Genomic DNA, 13,091 nt, shown 5'->3' with positions numbered 1-13,091 from the left:
GTCAGAGAGTCAAACATCCCAACGAGACGATTAATCAGTTAAACAGAGACATAAAACAACCACAAGGAGACACAAAATAGAATAAAAAGATACAAAATCACCACAAAGAGACACAAAACCACAACAAAGAGACACTAAACACAGTAACTGACTTCCAGAGATGCTGCTTCTTCAGCCATGGTGCTGCTGGTTCTCCTGCCGGTGGAACATCTCGGTAAGCCGCCTCCACCTGCCCTCCTCCCGGCGGGTGTCAGCTCTGTCTCCGGGACGGAGCTCCACCTCCTCCCGGCGGGTGTCGCCTGGGTCTTCAGCCCGTCTCTGGACCTCTTTCTCGGACAGACTCGCTTGATTTTGACCTGCAGCCTCCCAGAGTTCATCCCTGAGCTACATGTCAGACGCCGAGCTGGTGAACAAACACAGCTAACAAGCACTCTAAACCACTTAATTTAATAAATCTGCTGTCAGCACAGACTCCTGCTCATCACTAACTAGTTCTGCTTCACTAACCTGCTGGTTATAATCCGGTAGAAACTAGATAGTGTCCAGATAAAACCTTTAATGTTCAGGCTTAGCTTTGAGCTAACAGCTAACTCCTCGGTTTGGTCCCTCCGCTGGTCCCTAATCGGCTACAGGATACAACAGCTGATCAAAACAGTCCCTAAACTTTTAAAAAGTCTAAATAATTCAACAAAAAGCAATTTAAATCGTTTGAAATTAATAATGAATCTACAACATTCAAAGAGTCTGCAGAAGCTCAGCGGGCATCACATTCAAATAACCGGAAAGGGGAAGGAGCGAGAGAGAAATCCCTCCGTCACTTCCGGCTTCGTTAGTTAGCTAGTTAGCGGGTAGAACTACCTTAGAACTACCACAAAGCGACGACAAATACACACAAATCACTCACAAAGAGACACAAAACGGCCACAAAGAGAAATAAAACGAAAACAAATAAACACAAAACAACCAGAAAGAGAGACAAAACGACGACAAATAAACACAAAACAACCACAAATAGACACAAAACGACCACAAAGAGATACAAAACGACCACAAACACAAAACAACCACAAAGAGACACAAAATAATTGCAGACGAAAGCTAGCTTAGAGCTAACCAATTTACTGCATTTATTTTACCCAAATATCAACCAAATAACACAATTTTACGTCACTTAATATCTGCTTTATTTACAAATAGACAAAAACAACCACAAAGAACCACAAAACAACCACAAAGAAACACAAAACGACTACAAAGACACACAAAACAACCACAAAGAGACACAAAACGACCACAAAGATACAAAAAACTACAAAGACACATAAAACAACTACAGAGACACAAAACAACCACAGAGACACAAAACAGCCACAAAGAGACACAAAATGACCACAAAGATACAAAAAACAACCACAAAGATACAAAAAACAACCACAAAGAGACAACAAACAACCACAAAGAGACAAAAAACGACCACAAAGAGACAAAAAACAACCACAAAGAGACAAAAAACAACCACAAACACACACGGAACAACCACAAAGAGACAAAAAACAACCACAAAGAGACACAAAACAACCACAAAGAGACACAAAATGACCACAAAGAGACAAAAAAACAACCACAAAGAGACAAAAAAAACCAACCACAAAGAGACACAAAACAACTACATTTGTGTGATGTGGGTTAAAACTGGTGTAGCTTCTGGTGAACAGACACAGATGTAACCTGAGACTTTTAATGTCCTTTAAACTGTCAGTGAGAATATGAACTTTAGCAACTGTGTTACTACTTCTCTCATCCGGGATGATTTCTATCTTGTCCTGTTTTAACTTTGACGGAAGTGGCGTTTAACCGCATCCTGAAAACATCTGCAAGCGTGATCGATGAAATCATATTATTGTAAACTTATAACATGTGGTGCTTTATAAAATCGCATATTACATGTATTTTTTTGTTTCGTCTTTAAAACGGTTTATCTACAAAAACAAACCGTCATTTTCAGAAGCGGTCGGAACTAAACAGTGCAAATCTCGCTGACGCTCCGGAGTCTTTAGTTTCCGGCTCCACTTCCTGTCCGCTGTCGGGTCAAAATGTCGTCTCTGAGATGTTTTCAGCGGTTAAAGAGTGTTTTCTGTGTCCAAGTGAACTCAGGTGAGTCCTGTTGTCAGCTCAGTGTGAAGCTGTTTGATCGGTTTCAATTAATTTGAGGTTAAATTAGAATTTACTGTGATGCTAAGGCTGCTAATGCTAAGGCTGCTAATGCTAACGCTAGCTGTGTTCCCGGTCAGGAGTCCGGAGGATCTCAGCAGCTCCATCTTCAGTCCAGCAGAAAGAGTCGGTGCGTCTCCAGCACGCTATAAACTGATTATTAGAGGTTATTACTGAGGTTTAAGGTTAATATTTTATCTGTTTTCAGCTCGTAACGATGGAGAATCCGTATAAAGAGGCTCAGAAAGGCTGCGTCCTCTGTAGCATCACGGTGGATTATAAAAACATCCAGGTGGGGGAAGATGAAAATACTCATTTATAACCTTAATATTCCACTGTTTGATAGTTATATCACAATGAGACACAAAACAACCACAAACAAACACAAAACCACAAAGAGACACAAAATAACCACAGACACAAAACCACCACAAATAAACAAAACCACCACAAATAAACAAAACCACCACAAATAAACAGTTTATTTACTATTATCTTTTCAATCAGTTCAATAGTTCTTGCTCGTTGTTGTCCTGTTTTTTTTTTTTTTTTTTTTTACTGTTTTGTCTTTATTTTTTCACACATTTTCTGTCTGTTTCCTGCTTTCATCAGATAAATCTGAGGATGTAAAGAGCAGAACTCAATAAATCAAAGAAATAATAAGCATCTGTTTTTATATTTACTTAACCGTTTTAGTGACTTTTTTTTTAGTAAGTTTGGTCAAATTCTCATGATTTAATTTTGACTTTTGAAGTGAAATAAGATTTAAGCTTTTTAAATGTAATGATTTTTGGTAAAATTTTGATTTTTAGCTCAAATATTTTGCCTTAATTTAATATTTGAATATTTTATCTCAGATTTAGATTTTAATCTGCTGATTTTTAGGTAAATTTTGTATTTTTTACTCCTTTTTTGATTAATTAACCAAATATTTGGACTTTTTATCATCAGTTTTTATTTGACAAACAATAATTTCAACTTTTTAGGGCAAAATTTGGATGCTTTGGGTGTGGTTTTGATTTGATTAAGAATTAAATATTTTTTAAATTAAATATTGAATTTTGGTTTCTTAGCTCAAATTTTTTCCCAAGTTTATCTCATAACTGGAATGTGTAAATAGATGATTTTTAAATTCAGACTTTATTTGTAGAGTTCTAACACAAAACTAGACTGAAAATGTGTCAAAATAACATAAATCCTGTCAATAATTACCCCCAAAATAGTCCAAAACGAATACAGCTTTTCTAAAATTTGTCTAAATTGTGTCTGAAATCAGGAGAAATCCGTCCAATATGACTTAAGTTTATACAAAACTGATCCAAAATGACAAAATAAAGTCTAAAATGACTAAAATGTGTCAAATTGCTTCATTAATGACTCCGACATCCCTCACTAAAACACTTACTGTTGGCTTTTCTTATAATTCTCCACCTCCAGCTCCAGCTGAATCATTTTCTGACTGAAAACTGAATATTTTCTGGGACTGTTTATCGAGTAAAACAGGACATTTAAAGGCAGCGCTCTAATTAGTAAAACTGGAGCTGAATATTCAGAGCAGCGTTACTCAACCATCTTTAAATATTAAACCAAATGTTAATTAGTCTGGAAACGTGAATAAATGGGGAGAAAAAATAGAAATAAAATATGAGCAAAACATCTGACGATATTAATAAAATGCAGAAAAAAAATATTGCCGTCTAAAATGTGGAAAAAATTGAATAAATTTAAATATTACAAAAAAAATGCATAAAATGATAATTGAATGTCCTAAAAATATTGTTTTAAAATATGAATAAACTAGAAAAAATCTGAATGAAATGTCAGATAATATTCATATAACTCCAGGAAATAATCATAAAATGTCTGAAGAAATTAATAAAATGTCCAAAAATAGGATTAAAATGTCCTAAAAATATTCATATACTTTGATAATGTGAATGAAATTGCAGAAAAATGCAATAAAATATTAGCAAAATGTTTTTAAAAGTATTAAAAACTCATAAAAATGTTGGAATAAATTAAAATATTAAACATTAATTTATGGGAAAATATTAAAATGCCAAAAATACTGAATAAAATGTCAAGAAATATTAATAAAATGTCTAAAGAAATAGTAGTAAAAATATCATTAAAGCTTTGGAAAATATTTGTCTGAAACCATGAATAAAATATCAGAAAATATTACAAAAAAATCTGAACATATTAACTGAATGTTTACAAAATGTTGAAAACTCAGAAATATTCAAAAATGTTGATATGACATTGGAATAAATTAAAATATTATAAAAAATAAAACGGTGTAGAAATGTTAATAAAATGCCAAAAAAATTACAAAACATTCGTAAATATAATTCAAATATTTGTGGAATGTCCAAAAATATTATTAAATATCTTAAAATATGTCCTCAATATTTATATAATTTTGGAAAATAAAAATTTGTTCAAAAATGGGAATAAAATAGAAAAATATTAATAAAGTGACAGATAATATTCATGTAACGTCAGGAAATAATCATAAAATGTCTGAAGAAATTAATAAAACGTCCAAATGTATCAATATTTTGTCCGATAATAAGATTAAAATGTCCTAAAGATATTATTAAAGCTTTGGAAAATGTGAATGAAATTGCAGAAAAATGCAATAAAATGCCAAAAAAAATTCACAAAATGTCTGAAAATATGAGTAAGATGTTTTAAAAGTATTAAAGACTGAGCTTTTGAGTGCGGTTCTGGTCCAGAATAGTTTTTTTACCTGAAACTGCCCCTAAATTAAGGTGTTTTGTTGGTCCTGCAGCTGCTGTCTCAGTTTATTTCTCCGCACACCGGCAGGATCTACGGCCGACACATCACAGGTAAACCCTGAACCAGCGTCCAGAATAACAGAACAAACTGACCTCAGATCTGCTCACGGAGTCGTTTTGTTCCTCAGGTTTATGTGGAAGGAAACAGAAGGAAGTGAGCAAAGCCATAAAGAAAGCTCAAGCTATGGGTGAGTTCTACTGCAGCAGCTTAGACAGAAAATAAAATAACAAAAAAAGCTTTTAGTTCATCAGAAGCTCATTTCTGACAGTAAACAAACAAATAAACACATTTAACTCCTTATTGTTGACTTCTATCCAGAAATATTATCATTTAATATTTCAGGATTTTAAAATTTGACCTTAATCTCAGATTTTTATGTGAGATTTCTGAGTTAATAAATTCTGATGGAGACTTTAAATGTCATATTTATGATTTACTAAAAAATAATGTAGAGTTTAGGTCAAAATTTGATGTTTTTCTCTTGCATGTAGTCATTTATTCACTTTATAATTTATCTCAATATATTTTTGATGTATTAACTGAGGATTTTGAGTTTGTTATTTTCTAAATAAAAAACACAGAAAATATAATAAAAACACAGTAAATACAATAAAAACACAAAAAATCTATTAAAAAGCACAGAAAGTGCTGTAAAAACACGAAAAATGCAATGAAAAAACTCTAAAAAATACAATGAGACACAAAATATACAATAGAAAGCACAGAAAATATATTAAAAAGGACAGGGAAAACAGTAAAAACACAGAAAACACAATAGAAAACAGAAAATACAGTAAAAACAAAAAGATAATAAAAATAACAGAAAATACAATAAAAAAAATAAACAATATAAAAAACTGAAAATGCAAGAAAAGCAAAAATATAAATACACAAAATACTATGAAAATCAACAAATAAAAACTAAAAATATAAAAATATTTTTAAAAAAATATTAAAAACAGACTTTTTATCTGTAATTTAAATTTTTATTTCGTATTTCTGAGTCTCTAATTTTGATGTTTTCTCTCAAACTTTTCCTTCAGTGAAGAGCTGAACTTTAGCCATCATGAATTTGTTTTATTAAATCTGATTTTCTCAGAATAGAATATTTTTCATTATTATCTAAAATTTTTCTTTCATGTTATTTCAGTGCTGACAGAAGTGAGCTTCTACATGTTTGTAAAAATAATCATTTTCTCCTGAATTAAATCAACAGAATCTTTCTTCTGCCTCCAGGTTTCATGTCTGTGACCCACAAACATCCTCAGTTCATGAAGGATCCCAACATCTGTGGAATCAAACTTCTGGATTAATAATCAGTTTATCTTTTAATGTTTCATAACATCTGTGGAATCAAACATCTGGATTAATGGATTATAAAAGCTTCTGTTCATGTATTTAATGTTTGTTATTAAAGTTTCTCTGCTGCCGGTTTGTGAAGTGAAAGTTTCTGAAGCTCCTCAGTTTCGTGTTTTCTTCGACACTAAAACTGACAGAAAAATAAAAAGATTTATTTCATTTTTAAGCAACCTGATAAAAGTAGAATTTATTTCAGAGAACACTGATGCTCTGGTTTAAATTCTCAAAATCTCATTCAGATGTTCCTGATGCCCTGAAGATGAAATAAAATAATAAATCTGTAATAGTAAGGAATAAATGTGACTTTATGTCTAACGTGATCATTTACAGAACTTCTTTGGTTTCTGAACTGATCACATCAGGCTCTGAAACATCAAATAAAGTCAGACTTTCTGCAGATAATTTATCAATTAACTGAGAGAATAAACTGCATAGTAACAGGAATATTAATAAAATGTTAAAGAAATTTGTTACAACTTGGCTCCAAAAGCCGTAATAAACCAGCAGACAACATCAGTATGGTGACTAAAAGGAAGGTTTCTTGCCACGCAACACAACCACACATGTGCAGCGGTGACAGCAAACAAACGCTGAAAGCCGTGCAGCTGGAGCTCCTGTCAGAGAGCTCTGGACTGGAATGAGGGAGGTTTAAGTAGGTGATCCACTGGATCCCAGGTGTGGCTCAATCAGCTGGCGACCCTGACTCATTAAAGGAAAATATAATATATAGAAAATGTCTGAAAAGTGTCCAAATGTCTTAATATAACGTCCAAAAACATTCTTTAAATGTCCTAAAATTATTATTAAAGCTTTGGAAAATATAAATTTGTCTGAAAAGGTGATTAAATTGGGAAAAATTACAAAATCTGAAAATATTTATAAATGTCAAGAAAATTTCATCATCCAAACATATTCATATATTGTCCAAAAACATTATTAAAATGTCCTAAAATATTATTAAAGCTTTGGGAAATATTAATTTGTCTGGAAACGTGAAAAATCTGAGAAAAATTACAAATAAAATATTAGAAAAACATCCGAAAATATTAATGAAATGTCTAAAAAATATTACTGTCCAAAATGTTGAAAAAACATTGGAATAAATTTCAATATTACAAAAAATAAAGTAGAAGAGAAACCAACCAGTGATGTCGCTGTGGCTGCATCCATCTTTATACACAGTCTGTAGCTGAAAACAAAGCAGTCTGCCTAAAAATACTGATGCACTAACTCTAAATCACTGCATGATTCTAGCTGTTTCCAGCTTTTCTTTCACCCTGAGTTATATTTGTGTATTTGCTGCACAGCTGCAGTAGAAGAAGGGACTGGAGGACACTGATTTATTTTGTGATACATTCAATGTCCACTAAAGCTAAAAGAATCTCAGTAATTCCAGTAATGAGGAGGAGCCCTACCTTGCACAGGATATGGACCCAGGTGACCCCTCCTGGAGCCAGGTTCAGTAGGGGAGCTTCCTGGTAAGGAGTCTTGGTCCATGGGGTTTGGTAGGGCACAGACCAGGGAAGCTACATGGACCTCCACCCAGTGGACCCACCACTCATAGAGATGGGCTTTATGGTCAGGTGCAGTGTAAGCTGGGTGTGCTGGACCCTGGTTGTTGGGATGTGGAAGGGTTGGGAGGAGGGGCAGCACTGGATACAAATAGTTGGACTCAGTCCCACACATAGCAAAGATCCTGGAACCAGACTCCTCCTCCATCAGGGTTGTCCAGGGTGAAAGGTGCTGGGCGGCGGAACTCACAAGGTCCTGGTGAGTGCTGCTGAGTTGGAGTTTCCCCAGAGAACCAGAGGGTCACCTGTCTGCAACCACATGTCATGGAGAGGAAAACTCTGACTGGTTATGTTCTGAACAGCAGCTCAGATTTCTTGGCCTTCTTGGAGTCTCTGGATGGTTCCTGGAGGGGGTTTCACCTCAAGACACCATAGTTCTCCTGAGGGACATTCAATACTCACGTGTGCAATGTTTTAGAAACCTGGAGGAAGATGACTGGGGAAAACAGCTTACCTGATCTGAGATTTCATTCATTTTAAAAATAATTCTGTTGAACCATGGTTCAAAAGCAACGTCTGATTTTCATTGGTTAATTTTCATAGATTTTTTATTTATTCTTACTTTTGTCAGATTGAAATTATTTCTGTGACCATTGTGGGCTTTTCTTTCATTAACTGAGGGGTACCAACTATTTTGTCCATGTGTGTAGATAGATAGATAGATAGACTATAGATAGATAGATAGATAGATAGATAGACTATAGATAGACTATAGATAGATAGATAGATAGATAGATAGATAGATAGATAGATAGATAGATAGATAGATAGATAGATAGATAGATAGATAGATAGATAGACTATAGCTAGATAAACTATAGATAGATAGATAGATAGATAGATAGATAGATAGATAGATAGATAGATAGATAGACTATAGATAGATAGACTATAGATAGATAGATAGATAGATAGACTATAGATAGATAGACTAGATAGATAGATAGATAGATAGATAGATAGATAAATAGACTATAGATAGATAGATAGATAGATAGATAGATAGATAGTTAGATAGATAGATAGATAGACTATAGATATAGATAGATAGACTATAGATAGATAGATAGATAGATAGATAGATAGATAGATAGATCGATAGATAGATAGACTATAGATAGATAGACTATAGATAGATAGATAGATAGATAGATAGATAGATAGATAGACGATAGATAGATAGATAGATAGATAGATAGATAGATAGATAGATAGATAGATAGATAGATAGATAGATAGACTATAGATAGATAGATAGATAGATAGATAGATAGATAGATAGATAGATAGATAGATAGATAGATAGATAGATAGATAGATAGACTATAGATAGATAGACTATAGATAGATAGACTATAGATAGATAGATAGATAGATAGATAGACAGATAGACAGATAGACTATAGATAGATAGATAGACAGATAAGGTATCATAGGTAAATGGCAATGATAGAACTACATATTTGTGACAAAGAAAAATAAAACTTTGTACATACAACTTTATATGAGTATTGAACAGGTTCTCTACTTTTCTCTGCAGGATCAGTAACGTCTCATCTAAATACAAGGACATCATCTCCAAAAGTGTTCTGCTGCATCCAGGATCTCCTTCTATCTACCAGTTGGGACCAAAGAAAGAGACCTTTGGAACTCTGACAAAACTGACTGTTGGAGAATGAAATGTGAAAAAGATAAATGAAACCATCTTACTTGTGGGAGAAACAGGATCAGGAAAATCTTCTCTGATCAATGCTCTGGTCAACCACAACATGGGAGTAAAGTTGGGAGGATGAAGTCTGCTTTCAGATCGTAGATGAGGGGAAGAGAAGTCAGACAAAAAGTCAGACATCAGATGTGATCGTATACCAGGTTTTTGGTTTTGAAGGTAAAACTCTGCCCTACTCTCTGACCATCATCGATACTCCTGGATTTGGAGACACCAGAAGAATCGAGCATGACATCCTCGTCACTCAAGGGTTGTTGGACTTGTTTCGATCAGCTGATGGAGTTCATGAAGTTAATGCAGTGGGTCTGGTGATGAAGTCCAGTGAAAATCGACTGAGTGACCGACTGTGGTACATCTTTGATTCAGTGATGTCTCTGTTTGGAAAAGGCATAGAGAAAAACATCGTAGCTCTCATCACACACTCAAATGGAACAAATCCTGAAAATGTTCTTCAGGCTCTTGAAGCTGCAGAGATCAAATGTGCCAGAGATGAGAAGAATCAGCCTGTTTATTCGTGTTTGATAACTGCCTGAACAAACAGAGAACAAAGAAAGACAAGTCAGGGTTAGAGCATGCATGTAGAGTATCAGATAAAATTGAGCGAGTTCATGACCTTCCTGGAAGAAACTGGGCCTCAGAAGATGAATACAACAGTTGAAGTGCTGAATGAACGAGTCAGACTGACAGCCTGCATCCAAAACCTGCAAGAGAGAATCGGGTTTATTGAAGAAAAACAGACAGAAATCAAACAGACTGAAGAAGCTCTGAAGAAACATGAAGAGGAGATGAAGAAGAACAAGAACTTCACTGTGGAAGTTGATGAGACCTACAAAGATAAGAAACCTATCAAAGGTGGGATGTGGGGGTTAGTGTTTTATGATGGAGCTGTCACCTGTAAAGTCTGTGAAGAGAACTGTCACTATCCTGGATGTACAACGGCACCGAGTCCTCAACGTTGTGAGATCCTGAAAGATGGCCGCTGTACTTCTTGTACTAGGAAGTGTCCTGTAGAAGATCATGTGAAAGAAGAGAAGATATATGTGACCAAGACGAGGAGAGTGAAGAAGACTCTGGAAGACATGAAAAAGAAATATGATGACAATCTGGCAGAAAGGGAGAAGAAGTCGAGTCTTCTGGAAAATCTGAAAACAGAAATGAATCAGCTGGAAGCAGATAAAACTCGGTGGCTGGAGGAGGCCTACCAACATGTTGTCAACCTGGAAAAGATCACTCTGAAAGCTCATTCAATTTCCACCTACGTCCACCTGGACTTCCTGATTGAGAAGATGAAGGAGAAAGGAGATGCAGAGAAGGTCCAGGAGCTGTAGGAGATGAAAAGACAACAGGAAGAAGTTGTTGATGTTGTTGGAGCTGATTCTGATCTTTCAGGATAAAAAGCTGCTTTTCCTTCACAGACTTTTCAGGAAATTATTCTCTCAGGTTTTCTCTGCTATTTATATTTTTATTATCTGTGATTATTTCATTATTTCATTGTAAAATAAAGTTTGAGGCATAAAGACTCATTTAGTTATTTTATTCCTGAAATCTTTGACGTAGCAGAACTAAATGTCCATTTTCCTTCTTGTACTTCTGATATTAGAACTAAACGTGTCTTCAACATGGATCATCTGGTTTTAATGAATCAGCAGCAACATCACAACAACAAATGAGACAATTTTCAACAAATTCATGAAACTGATGTCATTTAAAACTATCAGAGTCTGTTTTAGTGTCAAATTAAAGCTCATTACTGACAACTAGAACATTAACGTTACTGTTTTAATCACATTTAAGTTTCCTGAACGTTACATTAATGTCAACCAGCCACAGTTTTATGAACTTAATGAACCACATTACAGGAACACAACACACTTCAGCTGCTGACCAGAAACAACACAAACATTGTTAGCTTGATGCTACATTTAGCTGCTAATCAGGACTGCTCAGCTAGCTCGGTTAGCATCGCTAATTCACATTAAAGCTAATATTGACTGGATGCTAACTCTCTTCTCTGGTCAACACACACAAATAAACTCCACCAACTCCTGGGGTTCACTGCTCACATTATATCTGACTCTGAAGTTGAACATAAAGTTCATTAAAACCGACACCGATCAGTAAATTATCATTTATTACCGACCAGCTGTCAGAGTCCTTCAGTGTCTGTTGGTAGAATCAGCCGAAGGACTGAATTACTGAACTGAAAACTGGTTAAAACAAGACAACGGACAGTAAAACTGTCTGTGGAAAATGTTCTGCTGCTGCCCCGATAAATAAACCAACAGTTATTATATCAGAATTAATCCAAACGAGGAGAGCAGAGTCTCTGCTGCCTCTCCTCCATAGGACCTGTCAATCATTCCAGACCGGACTGTCAATCAAGTAGTCCCGCCCCATGGCTTCGCAAAACTTTAACGTTCTATAAAAAAATCAATATTGATTTATTTTAAGATCGACCACCTGATCTTTCATTTTGACCATGAAAACTAACGAAAAAAATTATATCCTGTCTATGCACCGTACTCTGTTTGGCTCCACCCTTGCTGATGACCACTTCCGGTCTCAGAAAATGAAAAAACGGACCTTATTTCGTTTCTGTCTCTTTCGGATTTTACTTTTTTGTTATTCTAAATATAAAATGAAAATCAAAGCATTTTTAAAATTTCATATACCCCTTTTTGATCATGAAAAGGAAAAACTCCTTATATTTCAATTTTAGTATTTTAAAACGAAAATCAAATAACCACTCATTTTTTGTTTTTCAATACCCGCTTCAGAACGGAAAATCCAATTGCCAAAATATACATGGACCTGAGAGGATATGGGTAAAACAGTCTTTAGGACTTCTTCAGTCTCTCAGACCATCTCAGGTCGTCTATGAGGGGTTTGTACACGGCTGGAGATGAACCATGCTGTGATCTCCTTTCCCCAGAGGAGGCATTGGTGATGAGATGTTTGCCTACGATAAGTCCAGTGTTTTATTGCCTCTGGTGTGGTAGGTGACAGGCTGAGTGGATGTAGGCAGAGTGGAGGATGTCACAGTGCTTCAGCATTAGCGGATGGAGGAACGTCTGCAGGTATCATGAAGACGTGGAGAAGCATGCTAACAACTAACAGCTCAATGTCTTTACAGCAGGTTTGAGTCCAGAGATGAGACCATCTATCATTCACACACTGCCAGACATATTAGCAAAATACCTGGAAATATTAATAAATATCTCAAAAATATTATTGTTCAACATGTGGAAAAAAACCCTAGAGTAAATGTATATGATACAAAAAATATTCACAAAACATTAGGAGATATGAGTAAAATGTCCAAAAATATTAATAAAATATTAGGAAAATATTAATTTGTGAGAAAATATGAATGAAGTAGAAAAAATATTGATAAAATGTCAGATAATATTCATATAACATCA

The 13,091-nt window shown here is 34.7% G+C and overlaps 3 protein-coding genes across 7 annotated transcripts in view; 2 read left to right on the top strand and 1 right to left on the bottom strand.

Annotated features, from left to right (window-relative positions):
- helq (helicase, POLQ like) overlaps positions 1 to 9,905 on the bottom strand; it is a 31,646-nt gene extending 21,741 nt beyond the window's left edge. The window contains exons 1-4 of one of the 5 annotated variants that reach the window (XM_055004050.1): positions 9,854 to 9,905; positions 9,654 to 9,739; positions 7,788 to 8,192; positions 153 to 403 (exon numbers count right to left, since the gene is read on the bottom strand). In XM_055004050.1, coding sequence (XP_054860025.1) covers positions 153 to 403; positions 7,788 to 8,091 — 555 coding nt within the window. In that variant the 5' untranslated portion in view covers positions 8,092 to 8,192; positions 9,654 to 9,739; positions 9,854 to 9,905. Of the gene's footprint in view, positions 1 to 152; positions 404 to 507; positions 1,452 to 7,787; positions 8,193 to 9,653; positions 9,740 to 9,853 lie in introns of those variants that run through there. The other 4 variants (XM_055004049.1, XM_055004048.1, XM_055004051.1 and 1 more) reach the window with 4 other exon arrangements.
- On the top strand, positions 2,004 to 6,445 carry mrps18c (mitochondrial ribosomal protein S18C). Its single transcript, XM_023274230.3, has 6 exons — positions 2,004 to 2,154; positions 2,292 to 2,341; positions 2,420 to 2,503; positions 5,006 to 5,063; positions 5,141 to 5,200; positions 6,250 to 6,445. The coding sequence occupies exons 1-6, from the start codon at positions 2,094 to 2,096 to the stop codon at positions 6,324 to 6,326; spliced, it is 390 nt and encodes a 129-aa protein (XP_023129998.1). The 5' UTR covers positions 2,004 to 2,093; the 3' UTR covers positions 6,327 to 6,445.
- LOC111571151 (uncharacterized) lies at positions 9,421 to 11,192 on the top strand. The gene has a single exon (XM_035949977.2). It carries the CDS (start codon positions 10,242 to 10,244, stop codon positions 10,995 to 10,997), a length of 756 nt encoding a protein of 251 aa, XP_035805870.1. The 5' UTR covers positions 9,421 to 10,241; the 3' UTR covers positions 10,998 to 11,192.
- The last annotated feature ends 1,899 nt before the right edge of the window (positions 11,193 to 13,091 follow it).

The sequence above is a fragment of the Amphiprion ocellaris genome, chromosome 17 (genome assembly GCF_022539595.1).
Source record: "Amphiprion ocellaris isolate individual 3 ecotype Okinawa chromosome 17, ASM2253959v1, whole genome shotgun sequence".
NCBI classification, from domain to species: domain Eukaryota; kingdom Metazoa; phylum Chordata; class Actinopteri; family Pomacentridae; genus Amphiprion; species Amphiprion ocellaris.
This window is presented reverse-complemented; position numbering and strand designations above follow the sequence as displayed.